The sequence below is a fragment of the Loa loa genome, assembly GCF_000183805.2.
Source record: "Loa loa unplaced genomic scaffold supercont3.547, whole genome shotgun sequence".
Classification (NCBI taxonomy): Eukaryota; Metazoa; Nematoda; class Chromadorea; order Rhabditida; family Onchocercidae; genus Loa; species Loa loa.
Genome location: NW_018108727.1, coordinates 11,941 through 28,559, shown reverse-complemented (window position 1 = coordinate 28,559; position 16,619 = coordinate 11,941). Strand labels below are relative to the sequence as shown.

Sequence of the window (16,619 nt, the reverse complement as noted above, 5' to 3'; positions counted from 1 at the left end):
TCTTGCATTTTGCTTTTTAGAAATTAAAATTTTCGAAAGTATACGCTTGCATAAGTTCTATTGCCTATCTTGGTGACAAAAAAACATTTAATACTTTTTGCTTTGCAGGAAGAAAATGAAGCAAAATATATCAAAAGGTTTTGACCTATTTGTAAATTTCCTTAATCATTAATATCGTGAAAATTTGAAACTGAAACCTAAACACATTCAAACAGTAAAAATACTGCAGTCAGAATTTTAATCTGATCACTCATTGTAAAGTATTCATGCAAATCATTATAATGAGAGCAAACTTAACAAATGAATATTGAACATAAATTAGATGATAATTTTAGCCTCTGGACTTATTATCTTCAATGCCTGTGTTGCCATAAAATTCGACCATACGGTGAACTTTTCTTTCTTTTTTTTAATTTACCGTAAAAATACAATGTAATGAATATCGATCGACTTTCAAATACCAATACTTGATTAGTTCAGATTTGTCAAAAACATTGCTAAAATTGAAATTTCTATCTTTTGCTATCATAGCACTTAATTTGCTTGGATGAATAAGAAATATAATTTTCGATTTGTTTGATTATCAATGATTATTTGTTACAATTATAAAAAGACAAAATTACCTAAAAATGCTACTTTCAGATCCATCAATGGGTGCACTACCGCAGGAATGGCTTGATCCGAGCAGAATAAATTTTCGTACACGGACAATATCAGGTTCTAGCAATTATTCATGATGTACTTCTTTACTTTACAATTCCATATACTCACTGTCATTTTTGAATTTTTTTTTGGGATTCACATACTTACGCCTATCACGATGACTATTACATTTTCCGAATGATAAGATTTGATCAATAACAATTTGATTTTCTTACTCGCACCACAGGGCTTCACAGTGATAGCCGGTCAGTTGATGATACGCATCCTGAAGTTGGCTTCTCTTCAACGGAATCTAATACTGTATAAAATTACTATAAAATATTGACCAAGAAGAAATGATGACTAATAACTATTCTCGGATGGCAGAAATTCATTACTGCGAATGTTTCGGAAAATAATTGAACGTGCACTCATGATATTATACATATCGTATTTTTTTTCTTTATCACTTAAACGATAAAAATATAACAATGATTTCTTCAATGAATTGTTCGGATATATCGTCTCTCATAACTACACTTTATATGATACTGTATCTAAAGTAAATCAGCCTTCGATAGCAGATTGATTTATAAAAATGATTTATTAAAAGAAATGAAGCCTATCAAAATTTATCAAATTATCAAATTTTATTAAAAGCTGATTTATTAAAGGAAATCCAAATAAAAGCTCATCATCAATTTTATAGAAATCATCAGATTTATTGAAAAGAGCTGATTTATTAAAAGAAATTACCAAGATAAAAGCTAATATACTAGCCTTTATTTTAATGATTACTTTTCTCTGCAAACTCTAGGCTTTCATACAGTAAAATCCGAAACAGATATTGCCATTACAATATTTTATGAATATTTATTCGAAATATCAATTTGTCTCGTTTATTGGAATACCAGTTCTAATGATCATTCCATTTAATCGTTGCTCTCATTGCTTCGTTGACAGGTCACTGATACTAACATGCATGTATTAATATCAATGATCTTTATTCGAAAAAAAAATTTTTTTGAAGAAAATCTTCACAAACACATAGGTACCAAAAACTTTTGAATACATATTGAAATTTATTTTTCCCTTTGAAATAATCGAAACGAGCATTCATGACTGATTATTCTCTATCAGTATGGACTGTACCAGTGATTCACCTTGATTATAGCAATGTAGGAATCAAGGGAATAGCAATTTTTACCTGCAAAAGATTGAAATGAAACAACAATAGAAACCATCAACAATGGAAATCATTTAGATAAAATTGTTTTATTTAAATAAAAAAAGAAAACGCTTCAAGAATTTTTGATAAATATGTATTCACTTACTTATCTAGTAGTATATTTATATTTGACATACTAATTTCTCAATAAAATCCATTGTAATTTAGTTATTAGCTTGCTAAAAATGCTATTTTACTAGATGGGTAATATTTGTTATGATAATATCTGGTACTTTATACTGTTATTATTGTATCTGTGATCATTGCTATGGTAACTTTGATTATTTGTATCATACGCAATTTTTTTGCATAATTTCAATTGATAGTGAAAAGGTTAAAAAAGAAATCAATCATCAATTCATATTTAAAAAAAAAAAATTAAAAAATGAAGTTCTCTCAAATCAATAATTTGTTTATCTTACGAATTATTTTTACAATTTTAATTTATCCAAATATACTCAAATATATCACGATAAATGTCTTTCTTTTATTTACCTTATTTAGAGAGAAATAGCCAGAAAAAAAAAAAATAGGTATTTTCGGCAAATTTCCCTAAATTCTCCCATACCTTAGTTTTTCAGACTTTCTCGTAGATTTATCATTGAACAATAATCACAGGAATACATATACACAAACATACGATATATAATATCAACGGGTATTAGTTAAAATATTGCAATTTTCGTACCTATATGCAACAAAAATAATCAGCCAGTTGATCAAGAAGAATCTAAAAATGCCAAGTTTATATAATATTCATTAATTAATTAAGCAAAGAGGCAAAAAGATAACAGTTGGGAAACATGTACCATTTTTGCGACGATCTTATTAATTACAATAACCAATTCAGTTCATTTTGAAGACAACTCAAACACGAAAATTTAAAAAAAAGAGATAAAGGAGAAAGAGGTAGAGGAAAAGAGAGAGAGAGAGAGAGAGAGGAAATGAGGTTAAATCTTCACAATTACCTATTTAAAATGGACAAAAAAAAGATATAAATGAATCTTCACTGAAAGCTGCCATGACAGATGCTACATTTGACAAATGTTATTTCCGAAAAATCCTTTGTCGTAAATTTGGACTAAGTCAATCAGGTTCAGGCAATATACATAAGCTTGTCTCTTTAATTGTGTTAGTAATTGCAATGCTACTTCGACAGTGCAATAGCGTTTAGTGTTTTTGGTAAATTTCAACCTGAAAAAGTAAGATTTTATCAGAAAAGTACAATCGAAATTTCGATTTTGTTTGAAGTGTAGGAAATACCTGCCTCGGTTTATTAGTCTAAAAAAAGTTTTTGCTTCTTCCATTCAGCAAAACCTGCATATCATCTTGATCATCTTGGTCGCTGATCATGAAACCATGCTCCAAATCATTATCCCCTGTGGTCTTTCCAAATGTTATCCTAAATTGGTATCATTACATCATCCTTCCATAACTTTCGCAATTCGATTTCTAAAGTTGCCATTCCCTTAGGTTACAAATGCCGCCAATAATTCTTTGGAAAGACTCGCAATGGTGAATCAATGAAACAGCAATATCAACCAATATTGGTGGCTATCAGGATTGTCCAACAAAGTAGCTTATGCTTCGTTGGACAATTCTAGTAGCCACCAATATAGAGATGAAAATGCTGTTTCATTTCACAGTTGACAACGACAAACTATATAAATGAATTTGGAAATGAATGACCGAACTTAATCTGAGCAAGGTTGAGTTTAGATAGTGATAGCAAATAATTAAACCGATCGAGATTTTTCTCTTTGATCATTTTATCCTACCCTTGCTCGACTAAATTGGTGAGTTTCAGAGCTTTTTCCTTGACCATTTTCGCGGCTTCTGTGATTTAAGAAAACTTCTGGAATCCTTGGTCGAGGAAGGCAGGAAAGTAGTGAAGGAAAAACTTCTGAAATCCGTCGACAGCCAGTGGATGATCATCGCTGGCAGTACTAATGTGGTTTAAACTTTTCGCTTCTTTGACGACTTCCTTTTGCTTTAGATAATTTCTATTTGACTTCTCAAGTTTTTTGTTTCTTTTTTCAGTAATCCTAGATTTAATTCCAATTTTCAGATTTGCTGGCTTTTCTTCCGAAAATTGATATGCGACAAATTTTCTACGTGAGATAATCATAATGCGTAGAAATGCTTTGTTAAGATCGAATGATTATTTGGTAATCATTTGGTATTTACATGAATTTTTTTAGTTACTCGATAGGCTTAATAAATTTAAAATATTCAAATTCCTTCAACAATTAAATCAATAAATGCGCAAAATGCAAATGTTTCACGCTAAAAAATTTTCTTTCACTCAAATTTTATCATCTAAATTAGTATATTTTTCCCATAATTTGCAAACTAATTTACAAAGTTCGATTAGTTTTTCCAAAAATAATTACAAATTAATAAATAATATCAACCAAAGCGTTGAACAAATACATTTTCATGTATTTCCCGATACTTTTCTTCGCACTTTATGATCTGCTCGATGTTATTAATTGAGCAATACCTAATCAAATAGGAAATCGTTGACATGACTATTTTTGGTTCTCTAAACTAGTTACATTACCCTAATTAAAGTCTTTCCTTGACCAAGATCATTTTGGCTTGTATTTATTTATAACAGGAATCAGAAAATTCAAAAATAAGAAATTAATTTATTAATTTTAAACTTAGAGTAACATTATAATGTTAAAAATAAGGAACATAATTTCTAATAGCCTTCATGGACGACCATCCCTTGAGACCATTACTGGAAACTATGAAAACATTTCATTGAGGAATGGGATAAACTTTACCATCATATACGAATTATTAGTGATATACCGATAGATATCCACAAAGTCTCATTAAATTAATGGAAATTTATAATCATTATTGCTGCAATAGCATATATAATTTTGATTGTTCCATGATTTAAAATGAATAAAATTAGGAATTTTTGTCGCTAAATGCAAATTTTCATTGATGGAAACACATACAATCCATTTTTCGCATAACCTTTATTCTCATTATGAAAAAAACAAAACAAAAAGAAAAAAAAAGCACAGAATAGGAAGTGGTCGTTCGAATGATTCCCTAAAAATTGATTGGATGGTCCTAAGACATCTTCTAAAATTATAGTATATTACATCACCTTAATTAAAGTACAAACCTCCACAGTTTAATGAACTGTTTGACGCCAATTCAAGTAACGAAGAAGAAACAATAATTACTATAGAATGTAAAAATGTTTTACAGGAAACGCTTATTGTTACATATGCATGTACACGTCTTTCTTATCAAATGTTTTCAATGAATTCTATTTATTTGACAATTTTTGTTGATTGTGGTTATGAATACTTTCAACATATTAACTTATTCTACAGTTTTATTAGTTATTCTTCATACTCACTGATTTTTTTTCTTTTTTTTTACTGAAAAACTGATGAAGCGGCATTATTTATTTTCAAAAAATATCACCCAGAAACAAACAACGATAACACAATTTAATACTATATAAATAAAGAAAATTCGAAAAATGCTCATGATCATCATTTGGATAAAATACCGCCCTTATTCGATAACGATAATGAATATTCGCTCATAAGCATAATTTTCCAAATCTTGTTTTTTCTTTTCCTAGTTAAATAAGAGTTGAGAAAAGATATAAGCAGTACAATATGAATGCTGTACAATACAAAGGACATAAAAAGAAAAATAGGATAAAAAGGTATTACAATCCAATCGGGCCAATAATCAACAAATAACAGATGATAACTGAGGGGAAACTACTTTCTTATTACCATACGATCCAAAGCAAAATTTTGCGTTCAGCAATAGTTGGCAGATCTCTTGTGCTGTCAAGGATAAATCAGAACAGTAAAGTTCAGTCAAAACTTTCTTATACTAAACAAAATTCAGCAAAATTTTGCTCTCCAAAAAGTGACTGAATTGTAAATCACGTGAAACTATTTCAGTGATAATGTCTTCAATCAAAACCATTTTTGGACTAATAAGACATAAGATTAACATGATATTCGAACAAATTTTACAATTAAGCAGTTTCACGTAACCTTTTCAGACGTGCTCCGATTGAATCATCTGCAGCAACACTAGTAGTTTTAGCAGGACCTGCTGCAGAGGGTTCTGATGGCATGTCTGGCAAATTTTTAATCATTAAATCTATCTCACTATTGTCTGCAGCAAGTATAGCGTTCAATTCAGCTTCGAGATCGTTGTTAAGTTCATCAGCAGTCGATGTTGGTACACCAGCAGCAATAGCATCCTGAATTTCCTCCGCAGTTGCCATGGCATCACCGATATTATCCATAGTTTCATCAATCTGCAACAATAAAAAGGATTGAACGAGTGGAGAAAAAACTTCCCACAATATGCATTTCATGGAAAGGAAGAACAGAAATCAAATTAAAGAATGATTTTATGCAATAAAGTCAACTGAAATACTGGAAATATCAAAAGAATTACTTTAAAAAACATACCTCTTCCGGAGAAATACCCTGCCTTTGCAAAGTAGCTTTAAAAGCATCGGCACCAGCTTTGTAAGCATCCAAAATTTGCTTATTTTGCTTTGTTCGTCCTAATTGTTGCATCATTTCCAAAAGCCTCTGATATTGATTATCTTTAGCTTCAACTTCCTTTAGAGCCCGTTTCTTTTGACGTAAATAGTGGGCAGCATGATTTTTATCACCCTGACGTATGTACAGGCGAGCATCCTGCTCAGCCCTGAAGAAGAAAAAAGAAATAATTAAAGACAATGAATGACAACAAAATTAGTACCGTCGTATATTAAGCATCCACAATATCAAATATTCTACAGAAAAGTGAGGTAATAAAAACAAACAAAATCATTAAAGAGAATTTACTTCTTCGCTTTCAGTTCCAAACGTTTGATCTCATGCTCTAATTTATTCATCGCCCGCCTCATATCGTGAACGCCAGCATCAGATTCTGTCCACTTTATGGGACCACGAGCGGCGTTGTCACGGAATTTCAGAACTTCCTCTCCTATTTTAGATGAACCTATCGTTACCTGCAAGTAAACTTCATGATTGCGAAAAGTGACCAAACGAAGAAAATGGTAAACTAGATGGACTATTGGTAATACGGAAAATTCTAAGAGAACTCAATGGATTTCTGGGAGAAGCACATTTTGATAAAAGAAACAAGTTGCATCACTGATAGAAGATGTCAAAGATAACGGCATTTTAGTCGAACAGTAATCAACATCATCTTATGACATAAAAAGAAAAAAGATCCATAATAACAAACTTCGCCTCGATTAACAAGTTCTGCTAGTGCAATATCATAAGTTTTCTTGTTAGCAACTAAATTTTTACATTCTTCGAAAAATTCCGCCGAGTCGACGATTTCCGGTAGCATATCATCATCAACAGCATATTCACTTCGGAAAAACTCTAGCATACTGTCAGCATGTTTCTAAATAACCTTTATAACGTAGAGAACAATTTTTAAAAATATATAATAATGAAATGCCTTTTCTGGAAAAACTTCAAACGTTACAATTGTTCAGTTTATACAAATACAATTGAAAGATTGAAAACTAGGACTAAAAAAATTTGACTTGGAAGGATCAGAAAGCAGTAATACATGTGACGAGAAATTACTTTAACAGTCAGTAGATGAACATATTCTGTCTGGTTATCAATGGTAGCACCCCACAAACTTCCCATAAATGACCTGTATCCTCGCTGAAACCAATTCTGATTCCGGGCTTTGTAATCATCCAAGGTGATAATTTCACCTGCACTAAAAAGGCACCCTTCATAATGAACCGGATTTTAGCAATTACAATTGATACTTGATTATATTTAGCGTAGCGCGTTTAGTAATTTCGGCAACATTGCTTGTCAAATATAATCTATTTAAATGTTGTAAAAAAATTCAAAATATTATATCAAATTTGTGCGTTTTATTTCATCCACTTTCTCATAATTTTTCCTCTTCGGAAAACATATACCATAAAACTCCCGGATACTTTAAGAACCCTCTAACATTTTGACACTCTCATCTTGTATTACCAACAAATACACGGAAAGAAATTCAATGTGCTGATATATCTTAAAAAAATTAAAAAGAAGTTAATCGTTTAATTACCGATATTGACATCACTTGATAGGAAACTCACATAAAGAGATGTGATTTATACTGCTAAAAGTCATTTTCGATTTTATAAAATATTATTGTAGCAAAATGCTGCAATGCAAAAAGTTTGTGCATTTATGACAAACTATTACAGAAAAAGACTAATATATAAAAGTGAGCCCAATCAATACAAAAAAAACTTACTCAAGCATATGCTGAATAATAACATTCAGAGAACCCGGCAGTTGATCACCTCGACGAAAACGTCGTTTCAATATATCGATAGTGAAGACTGCATTTTTCTCAGTTTCGCACGATTTTGCAATCATATCAGACCAAAATTCTATTTTTCGATCATAATCATTCGGATTTACATCTCGAGCCTGAATAAAAAAGAAGAAATAAGCGTATATCACTGAAATAAAGATGACAAAAACTGCATGTTAAAAATAGTTATTCCGGATTCTCTGCAACAGTTTTTTCAGTACCTAATTATGCCAGGATCAGGTTCATTGTTATCGGTTAATTCGCCAACATTCTGGTGCATAAGCTGGGTTAGGATGTTCGAATACTTTTTAAAGTTTAAAACTTCGGATACTTAATTATCAGACTGACCATTAACTAGATCGATTACCAAAATTCTTGATGAATCGAAAATCGGAAACGTACCATACCTTTATCATAGACATAAGCCCAGACATCTGATCATCGTCTGCCCATATTTCTGGGTAAAGCCTTCTGCTGCCCATTACATTCAGGCGTAAACGTGTCTAAAGCTCATAAAAAACGATGAAAATAATAAAAATTGGTTACAGATCAATGTTAATAATAATTCATGACAATCAATCATTTCCCTAAATCATACTATGAAACAAACAATTTTCTATAGCAACAAATCACTGTGTCATCAAACTAAGAATTATAATAAAGATATAATTAAATAAATATACAAGCACATAATTTTCCCTAAGTAAAATTATTTTTTAATTTTTTTTTTTTCCTTAAGCAATCCTAAGACAAAAAATATTCAACAATATTCGAGAACAATATGGGATACATTTATAAGTCTTAACAACATTGTAATGACTCTTAACAATGAGATGTTGGATAGTCATGATATCCTTAGAAAAGAAAAAGGAAAACATCATGTTCAAGCATGATTCTCACATAATGACACTTTAGGTTTAATAAGCTTCTACACAAAAAACTGTTTTGAGCTAGTCAGATAATTTCATTTTTTCCATTTCATATTTTTAAAACCACCATATAATTTTTCCATTGCGACAGTAGCACATCTATTGTACGGGAATAAAATTAAATCAGGTTACTTTTGCAACTAATGGATTGATTACGATTGAACTATGAACAATCAGATCAGTAATTATTCCCCCTTAAAGAAACCGCATACCAATACATAAATAATGCAAGAAAATATTTGACAAGGCCCCATCTGTCTCAAAATTTGCTCAGATTACCTCCAGAATTTCTGGAATGCTTCGGATATCTGCGAACATCTGGAATGCATAAATACCGTAGGAAAATTATCATTGCGAGAAGCAATCATTCCTTTAAAACTTAATTAGTAATATCAAATTACCACGTGTGGTAAAACAGTGAAATAATATTGAATATTAATTCGTACAAGAAAAAAACCAATACAAATTTAAATTAAAAAAAATTCGAAAAAAATCTTAGATTTTGCAAAATTTGTAAAAAATAGTTGACATTTAAAATTCTGCTTATACAGTACCCTCCATACCATACTCAATGTTACAGTGATAATTATGGTTATCGTAATTCCCCTAATCTCTTCATTACTAATTATTGCTTAACAATCTTTGCCAACGTTACTTTCACAACAGAAACATTGACAAATAGCCACAGACAGCTATTTTGCTATTGGCGCAAACCTTTTACGCTACTCTTCCATTTCTCTTCACTCTCTGCCATCTCTTAATTTATCATGATGTTTTTACAGATTTTATTTATTTCTTTACTTACAATTGTAATTGTTCAAGAAATTTCGCCAACTTTAATGAAAAACTTTTAAAAAATTAATTGCTTTTCCTCTATCCTACAGTATCATTGTATCACTTATCGTCAAATTTTATCACTCCATTTAATTTTCTTTAAAACACATATCATTTCGCATTTTTGAAATTTATGAAAGTAACAAATTTGAATAAATATGCTAAATAAAGGAAAAAAAAATGTCACCAACGTTTTTTCAAAAAAGTTTTTCTTTTTTTTGAAGCAAATTTTGTCAAGTTACCCAATTTGATCAAAGAGGAAAGAAATTTCTTCAGTTGTAATGCAAAATGTTAGCGTGAAATCTATTTTGAATCAAAGCTTTGAAAGATATATGATAAGAGTGTATCATACTGATAAGATTCAAATTTGTTGAATTTTAGATCTAAAGAAAGAAAACGAAATAGTTAATGCTACTTATCATTCATATGGATATCTTGTATTGATATCTTTATGTCAACCTTTCATTCAATTCTTTGCCAGGTTTTCATCAAGTAACTTATGCGCCAATCATCCAACATTAAATTAATTCGTTTATGATTGCATTAGAAATAAATATTATTGAATCTATTTTTAATAAAAGAAATGTAGTGAAGAAAGCAATTTTGAATTCATGCCAATAATTTGGTGTAATTTATAGCTTAAATTAATTTGATATTTCTAGTTCAAATTAACTTTTCATAATACTATCAATATTTTAAACTTTCCTTCAGCTTTTTTCTCCAAACAATCGACAAACCTACTTATTTTAAAGAAGTATAGAAGTGATAAAAACTGATATTTTAATACTGATATATAGAAAGAAGTAATACTGATATGTTTTAATATTGATATATAAGGTGATAAATACTGATACTAAATGATTACTTATTTATTCAACTACCTGAAATAATCAAACGAAATTTTGGATAGGATTTTCATATATATATTTATATAAAGCATTCTGCAATTTCTGATTTACTTTACTATTATTTCAATTTTTATTTTGATTTTCTCCAAATAGCTATCAAATTTTTTCTTAACTAATTTCATTTTAACTTAAAAGATAGTATAAAAATAGTTACATTTCATTCATTGACAATTTTACCGATCACTGATACGGTTGTGATTGGTTAGTTGACTGTATTTACTGATTGCGGTTATGATTTTTAGTGAAATTTCAATCTTTTAATTTATCCCTTTTCTTAAACTTCAAATAAATTAGTCTACTTTAGAAATTATCACGGATATGGTTAAATCTAAGTCAAGAAATAATAAGATAAAAGTAAATATCGATGAAATTCTTCGAATTGGTTCAATAATGGAACGTAGCAATATCCGACAACAAAGTAGGGTATGTTATACTGTAATTGCAAAAACTGTTTACCGTATAAAGAATGATAATTTATGGCAAATTTATTTCCAATTCTTGCAAAATTTAAGATGCCAAGCATGCTTGTTTATATATTCCTGAAATTAAATTATTATTCTTTCTGTTGATACAATCCTGAATCACCATTGCTCAATGATTATAATTTCAAAAAATTTCCCGAAAATTTCTGTCGATATTTTCCAGAAAACAATCATTAATTTTGAGCTAAATCATAAGTTAGATATGAAAACAATAGGGAATACAATTTGAATATAAGGAAGTTATTTTTTATTTATTTTTTTCTAGGAAGCATTCGATTGGTTGGCAGAAAATCGTGACGAAATGGATAATAATCCAAAAAATTTTGCAAATCACTTAATTACTGCAGTTGGCGACTTGGTAATGAGTAGACAATTAATTAAAAATGTATGCAAATTTTATAAATTTTAAATTCCTATCAGTTATAGAGAGGTAATATATTTGTTACAAATTAAAATTGTGATTATGTAACATTCATGCATGAGTTATAGCATATCATTCTTTTAATTATTATCGATTTTAATTCTAATACTACGATATCTCACCGTGCTTTTTTTTTTTTGCCTCTCATCTATGCAATTAATTTCCAATTTATCCTAATGCTTTTCAGATATTTAATTAATCATGTATTGGTATAATGTGTACACTATTATTATTATTATCTGTTCAACATTTTGTCATTTCAATTTTCGAACATTAAAATTTAACTTCAATTTCTGAAAGTGTCAATTTAGGTCATGCAAAAATTGATGAAAGATGGAATTGTCACATTGAATGAGTATGAGCGAAATTTTCGACGTTTTGAAGATTCTACCGATGAACAATTACCAACAGTAGTACTTATCTCTTATATGCTTAAAGAAAATTGTGCATATTTTCAAGTTGGTTGATGTAATAATTTTAATCAAAAATTGCTCTTCTAATTAGTACAACTAAATTATGCTATCTCCTATAATTACTCTGTCTAATTAGTACAACTAAATTATGCTATCTCCTATATATTCGAAGAAAATTGTGTATATTTTCAAGTTAATTAAATAAAAGTATTCAATAATGATGCAAGTTATCTGAGTATGATAAATTACTAGCTATAATTATAATCATTTCTTTCTATATTTATTGATATAATTATTTCTATTAATACAATTATTTCTTTCTTTTTCAATTTCTTAGATAAACATTTGATTATTTGATTACGGTAATTTTGTTCATTCCATCGTATATTCATGATAAGCTAATCAATTCTGTAATTTTCAAAAACTCTGTGATCAATTTCTAATTCAAATTAATATAATTAAAAAGGTGAACGAAAATAAAAGGAAGTAGAAATAATGGAAAAAAGTGTGTAAAAGAGAAAGGAAGAAAAACTATAAAACATTGCTATTATGGTATCATTCATTTCCAGTTAGTGATTACCATGTTTAATTTAATTAATTCCAATTCCTGTTGACAATTTTATCAGCAATTTAATCAATACATAAAATGATACAAATGATTTAATTGAAGAGCTGATTTCATGAATTGTTTTTAAGGGATTGTTGTTCAGTTACAGTTATCGAATACACTATCACATTATATTTTCAAATAATTTTTGATTAATATTACCTGTGATTTTTAATTTATCTTACATTTTTCTTCTACGTACGACATCTTAAAGGATTCAATAATACGTAAATTTTTGTTATTTTAACTGGAAAATTATATTATGAAAAATGATTCAAAAAAAAAAAATGTACAAATGATTTGTTCATTAGTTTAAATTAAATTTTATTTTAGCATAAATCAGCTTATCCATTATCATTCTAATTAAAAAATTAATTATCAAAGATGAAATAAAATGATCTTTTTTTTAATTTAAATAAAAAAAAAAGAAAGAGGAAAAATTGTAATCAATGCGTAACACAAAATGCGTTGTAAAGGTTATTGACATCATTTTTCATTTCTTATCAGTCGTAATCCATTTAATGTAATTAAAGCTATTTCTGCTCATTACCATTCATTCTACCTTTTTCTTTTTTTTTATTTCTCTTTATTTGTTTCATTTTCTTTTTTTTTTCTTAATTAATTAAAACAATGTAAAATAAATTATGAACAGTAAGTGAGGAATAATATTTAATTTAGTATAAAAATATTAAATGTAACATTATTATACTTTCTATCTAATTATAATCTTCCCATTGTTGTTCTAAGTTTGCTGATATATTGTTAAGAAAAAAAAATTTTTTTTTAAATTAATGATGTTAGAAGAAAATGAGAAAAGAGGAAAGAGAGCATTTAGTAATTATCGTAATACCATATTAAAAATATTAGTAGTAAAATAAATTTGATATGTAAACGATAATACTTTAACAGAAGTAGACAACAGTATTTTAATATAAGTAAACAACAGTACTTCAATATAAGTAAACAACAGTACTTTACGATAAGTAAACAAAAATACTTTTACTTTAAGATATAATTTTTAGGATTACCTCTTACAAATTTATTAATGAAAGCATAGGCTTTAAAGTAAACATAATTGGATATGACTGATATTTATTTCTTCTCCAAATTCTTTTTTTATTTTATTGCATAATAATTTTTAATTATTATGGGTCGATTGTAATTAAAAAATATGAAATAATTGGTAAATTACGTGGAAGCTAATTGTATTCATATATTGTCATGTAAATTTTATCAAAATTTAAAAAAGCTCCACTGTCAATTCATTATTGTTGTAAAATTTCCTTAATTAGTTACTGTTCGCGAACTAAGATTTATGAATTGATTTAATTTTACAGTTGTTTAAATTGCATAAACACACACTCTGTCACCATTTTTCAGATGAATATATTGGCGACACGAAAAGCAGCGGTGATAGCGACAGCATGTTCTGCAATTTGCATCTTAAGTGTTGCAATCTTACTACCTTTGATGCATTTCCGTAGTCAGGAAGTTCTATCATCCATGCTTTCACAAGTTGAATTATGTAGGGTATGTCATATTTAACTTACTACAAGGTAATATCTTTAATTAATTAATTAAACAACTGGAGTGATAAAACGATCGGGAAGTTAGCATTGTATATGAGTGAAATGCATTTATTTTAGTTAAGAAAAAATCTTTTTTAAAAGTTTCAAAATAAATTTTATAAAATACAAAAGTCTAAATAAAATTTAAGTGACGAAATATTGGGAATTAAAAAAAAGCATCATATTTTAAAAATTGTTAATAATTGTCCAGATTACGATAGAGTAATTAATTAAACAATACGATAGAAATGTTCTATTAGGGATTGAAAAGATATATACAGATATTTGATATATAATGGTATTGAAAGTAAAAAAAAAACGATAAAGAAAAAACATTTATGTTAATTAAAATATAAATTGATAAAAAGAAAATGAAATGGTAGTGAAAATATAAATGACAAAAATATAATAATTATGAGATCAATGATCAGAGGAAATTAGAAATGGAAATTATAGCAAAAATTGAGGATAATTAAATTGAATAAATCAGACGTTTGATATGTTTTTGTATTTATCAAAAAAAAGATGACAGTTCGAAGTGATTCGTTGTATTGATGAAATTTTTGGTAATAAAGCAATATTTTAAATTAAATTATTTCAATTTTTTCATAAATATTTTATTAAAATTTTCTATACTATGCCAGTTTAGTTTATTTTTTTTTCTCGCTTTTTTGTTTATAATAATTTAAGGCTCAATCAAACGATATTTGGAAACAAATAGGTTTAACTGGAAATAAAATTCGAAAAATTCGTTCTGATAATTTCAATATGCCGTTTGTTGGTAGTTTTCCAAATGATGCATGCTGTGCTTGTTCACAAGGATTGCCAGGAGCTCGAGGAGCAACCGGAAAAGATGGCATACCGGGTAATTAACATAAAAAGGCCAATTTCATGATTTAGTGATAATCATTAACTTAGATTTTTAGATTTTTAGAAATATAAGCATTTTAAAAATTTTAAATCTGAACATTTCTTGAAATAACAAAGAGTATTTACGTTTAGAAATTTTCATTAATTTGATTTGGAAGGATAAAATTAAATTTTACTACCTTTGTTATTTAAGTAATTATTGAATTTACAGGGAAAGAAGGTGAACCAGGTAAAGATGGAGTTAATGGTCGCGATGGTGTGTATCTTCCTGCACCTCCACCAGGCGCAAATAGTTGTCAAAAAGTTAATTAATTAATTTTTTTTATCAACCATTTTGCAGAAAATGTAACATATTTGTTTAATTCATTCAAATGAATTTAATATTAATGTTTCAATTAAATAAATTCAATATTATATGCTTTAATAGAACATTTTCAAGTAATTTAAAAGTCTTGTTGTTTTAATTAATTGCAATTGGTTGCAGTAAAACAAAATTTCAGTGTCCACCAGGTCCACCTGGACCACCTGGTTTCCCAGGGCCAAAGGGAAAACGTGGTAAACCTGGACCACCTGGCAAGGCAGGAAAAACTGGAGAACCTAATCGACCTGGACCACCAGGACCATCAGGTCTTCGTGGAGAACCAGGACCTCCTGGACCAAAAGGACCACAGGGTGACCGTGGTAGAGTATTAAATGGAGCACCACCTGGACCAACAGGTCCACCAGGAAGTATCGGCCCGCGGGGAGTACCTGGTGGCAAAGGTAACAATAATAATGAATCACGGTTTTATTTTGAGCATCTACATCAATGCGTATTTATAATCTTTTTATGTGATCTTTTCTCAGCTAACCGTATTATATCAAAATATATGAACAAAATTCATGACTTCCTATGTAAAGCCAATTTTCCAGGACATGATGGAAAAGCAGGTCAACCTGGAAATCAAGGTGTACGAGGTCCAGTAGGCGAACGAGGAATTCCAGGAGATCCTGGACTACCGGGTCCACCAGGACTACCAGGAGAACCTGGATTTCCTGGTAGTTGTTCACATTGTCCAGGTTTGTCTTCGTTTAATCATTTCAGAATGCAAGTTTTGGATTTTGACATTTTGACAGCAAGTTCTATTTTCAGACTATTATTTGGATGTCAAACTTTTTCCTTTTTTTCATTTCAGGATTGGCTCCATCACAAAATGCGATCATTTCTCCTGATACAAATGCACAAAAACCATCGGTATCACCTTCAGAATCATATATTCCATCTGCAGAAGTGCTACAAACTACTGGAAATTCATATTCGAATTCAATTCCAGAACAAAATAATAGGGAATATTTGTGGATTTTGAAATAA

General features: G+C 29.0%; 4 protein-coding genes across 4 annotated transcripts; 2 read left to right on the top strand and 2 right to left on the bottom strand.

The window, feature by feature from the left end:
• Window positions 1-3,151: 3,151 nt before the first annotated feature.
• On the bottom strand, window positions 3,152-3,998 carry LOAG_05086 (hypothetical protein; the record flags this gene model as incomplete). The annotated part of the gene is made up of 2 exons (XM_003140623.1): window positions 3,152-3,272; window positions 3,772-3,998. The coding sequence occupies 2 exons, from the start codon at window positions 3,996-3,998 to the stop codon at window positions 3,152-3,154; spliced, it is 348 nt and encodes a 115-aa protein (XP_003140671.1).
• Window positions 3,999-5,900: 1,902 nt separating this feature from the next.
• On the bottom strand, window positions 5,901-9,510 carry LOAG_05085 (hypothetical protein; the record flags this gene model as incomplete). Its single annotated transcript, XM_020446763.1, has 8 exons — window positions 9,445-9,510; window positions 8,644-8,739; window positions 8,174-8,352; window positions 7,492-7,633; window positions 7,136-7,303; window positions 6,730-6,896; window positions 6,346-6,589; window positions 5,901-6,188 (listed from the first exon to the last, which is right to left on the bottom strand). Exons 1-8 carry the CDS (start codon window positions 9,481-9,483, stop codon window positions 5,901-5,903), a joined length of 1,323 nt encoding a protein of 440 aa, XP_020302934.1. The 5' UTR covers window positions 9,484-9,510.
• Window positions 9,511-11,225: 1,715 nt separating this feature from the next.
• On the top strand, window positions 11,226-12,277 carry LOAG_05084 (hypothetical protein; the record flags this gene model as incomplete). The annotated part of the gene is made up of 3 exons (XM_003140621.1): window positions 11,226-11,330; window positions 11,655-11,747; window positions 12,122-12,277. 3 exons carry the CDS (start codon window positions 11,226-11,228, stop codon window positions 12,275-12,277), a joined length of 354 nt encoding a protein of 117 aa, XP_003140669.1.
• Window positions 12,278-14,210: 1,933 nt separating this feature from the next.
• On the top strand, window positions 14,211-16,619 carry LOAG_05083 (nematode cuticle collagen domain-containing protein; the record flags this gene model as incomplete). The annotated part of the gene is made up of 6 exons (XM_003140620.1): window positions 14,211-14,360; window positions 15,089-15,263; window positions 15,480-15,571; window positions 15,769-16,030; window positions 16,181-16,327; window positions 16,444-16,619. The coding sequence occupies 6 exons, from the start codon at window positions 14,211-14,213 to the stop codon at window positions 16,617-16,619; spliced, it is 1,002 nt and encodes a 333-aa protein (XP_003140668.1).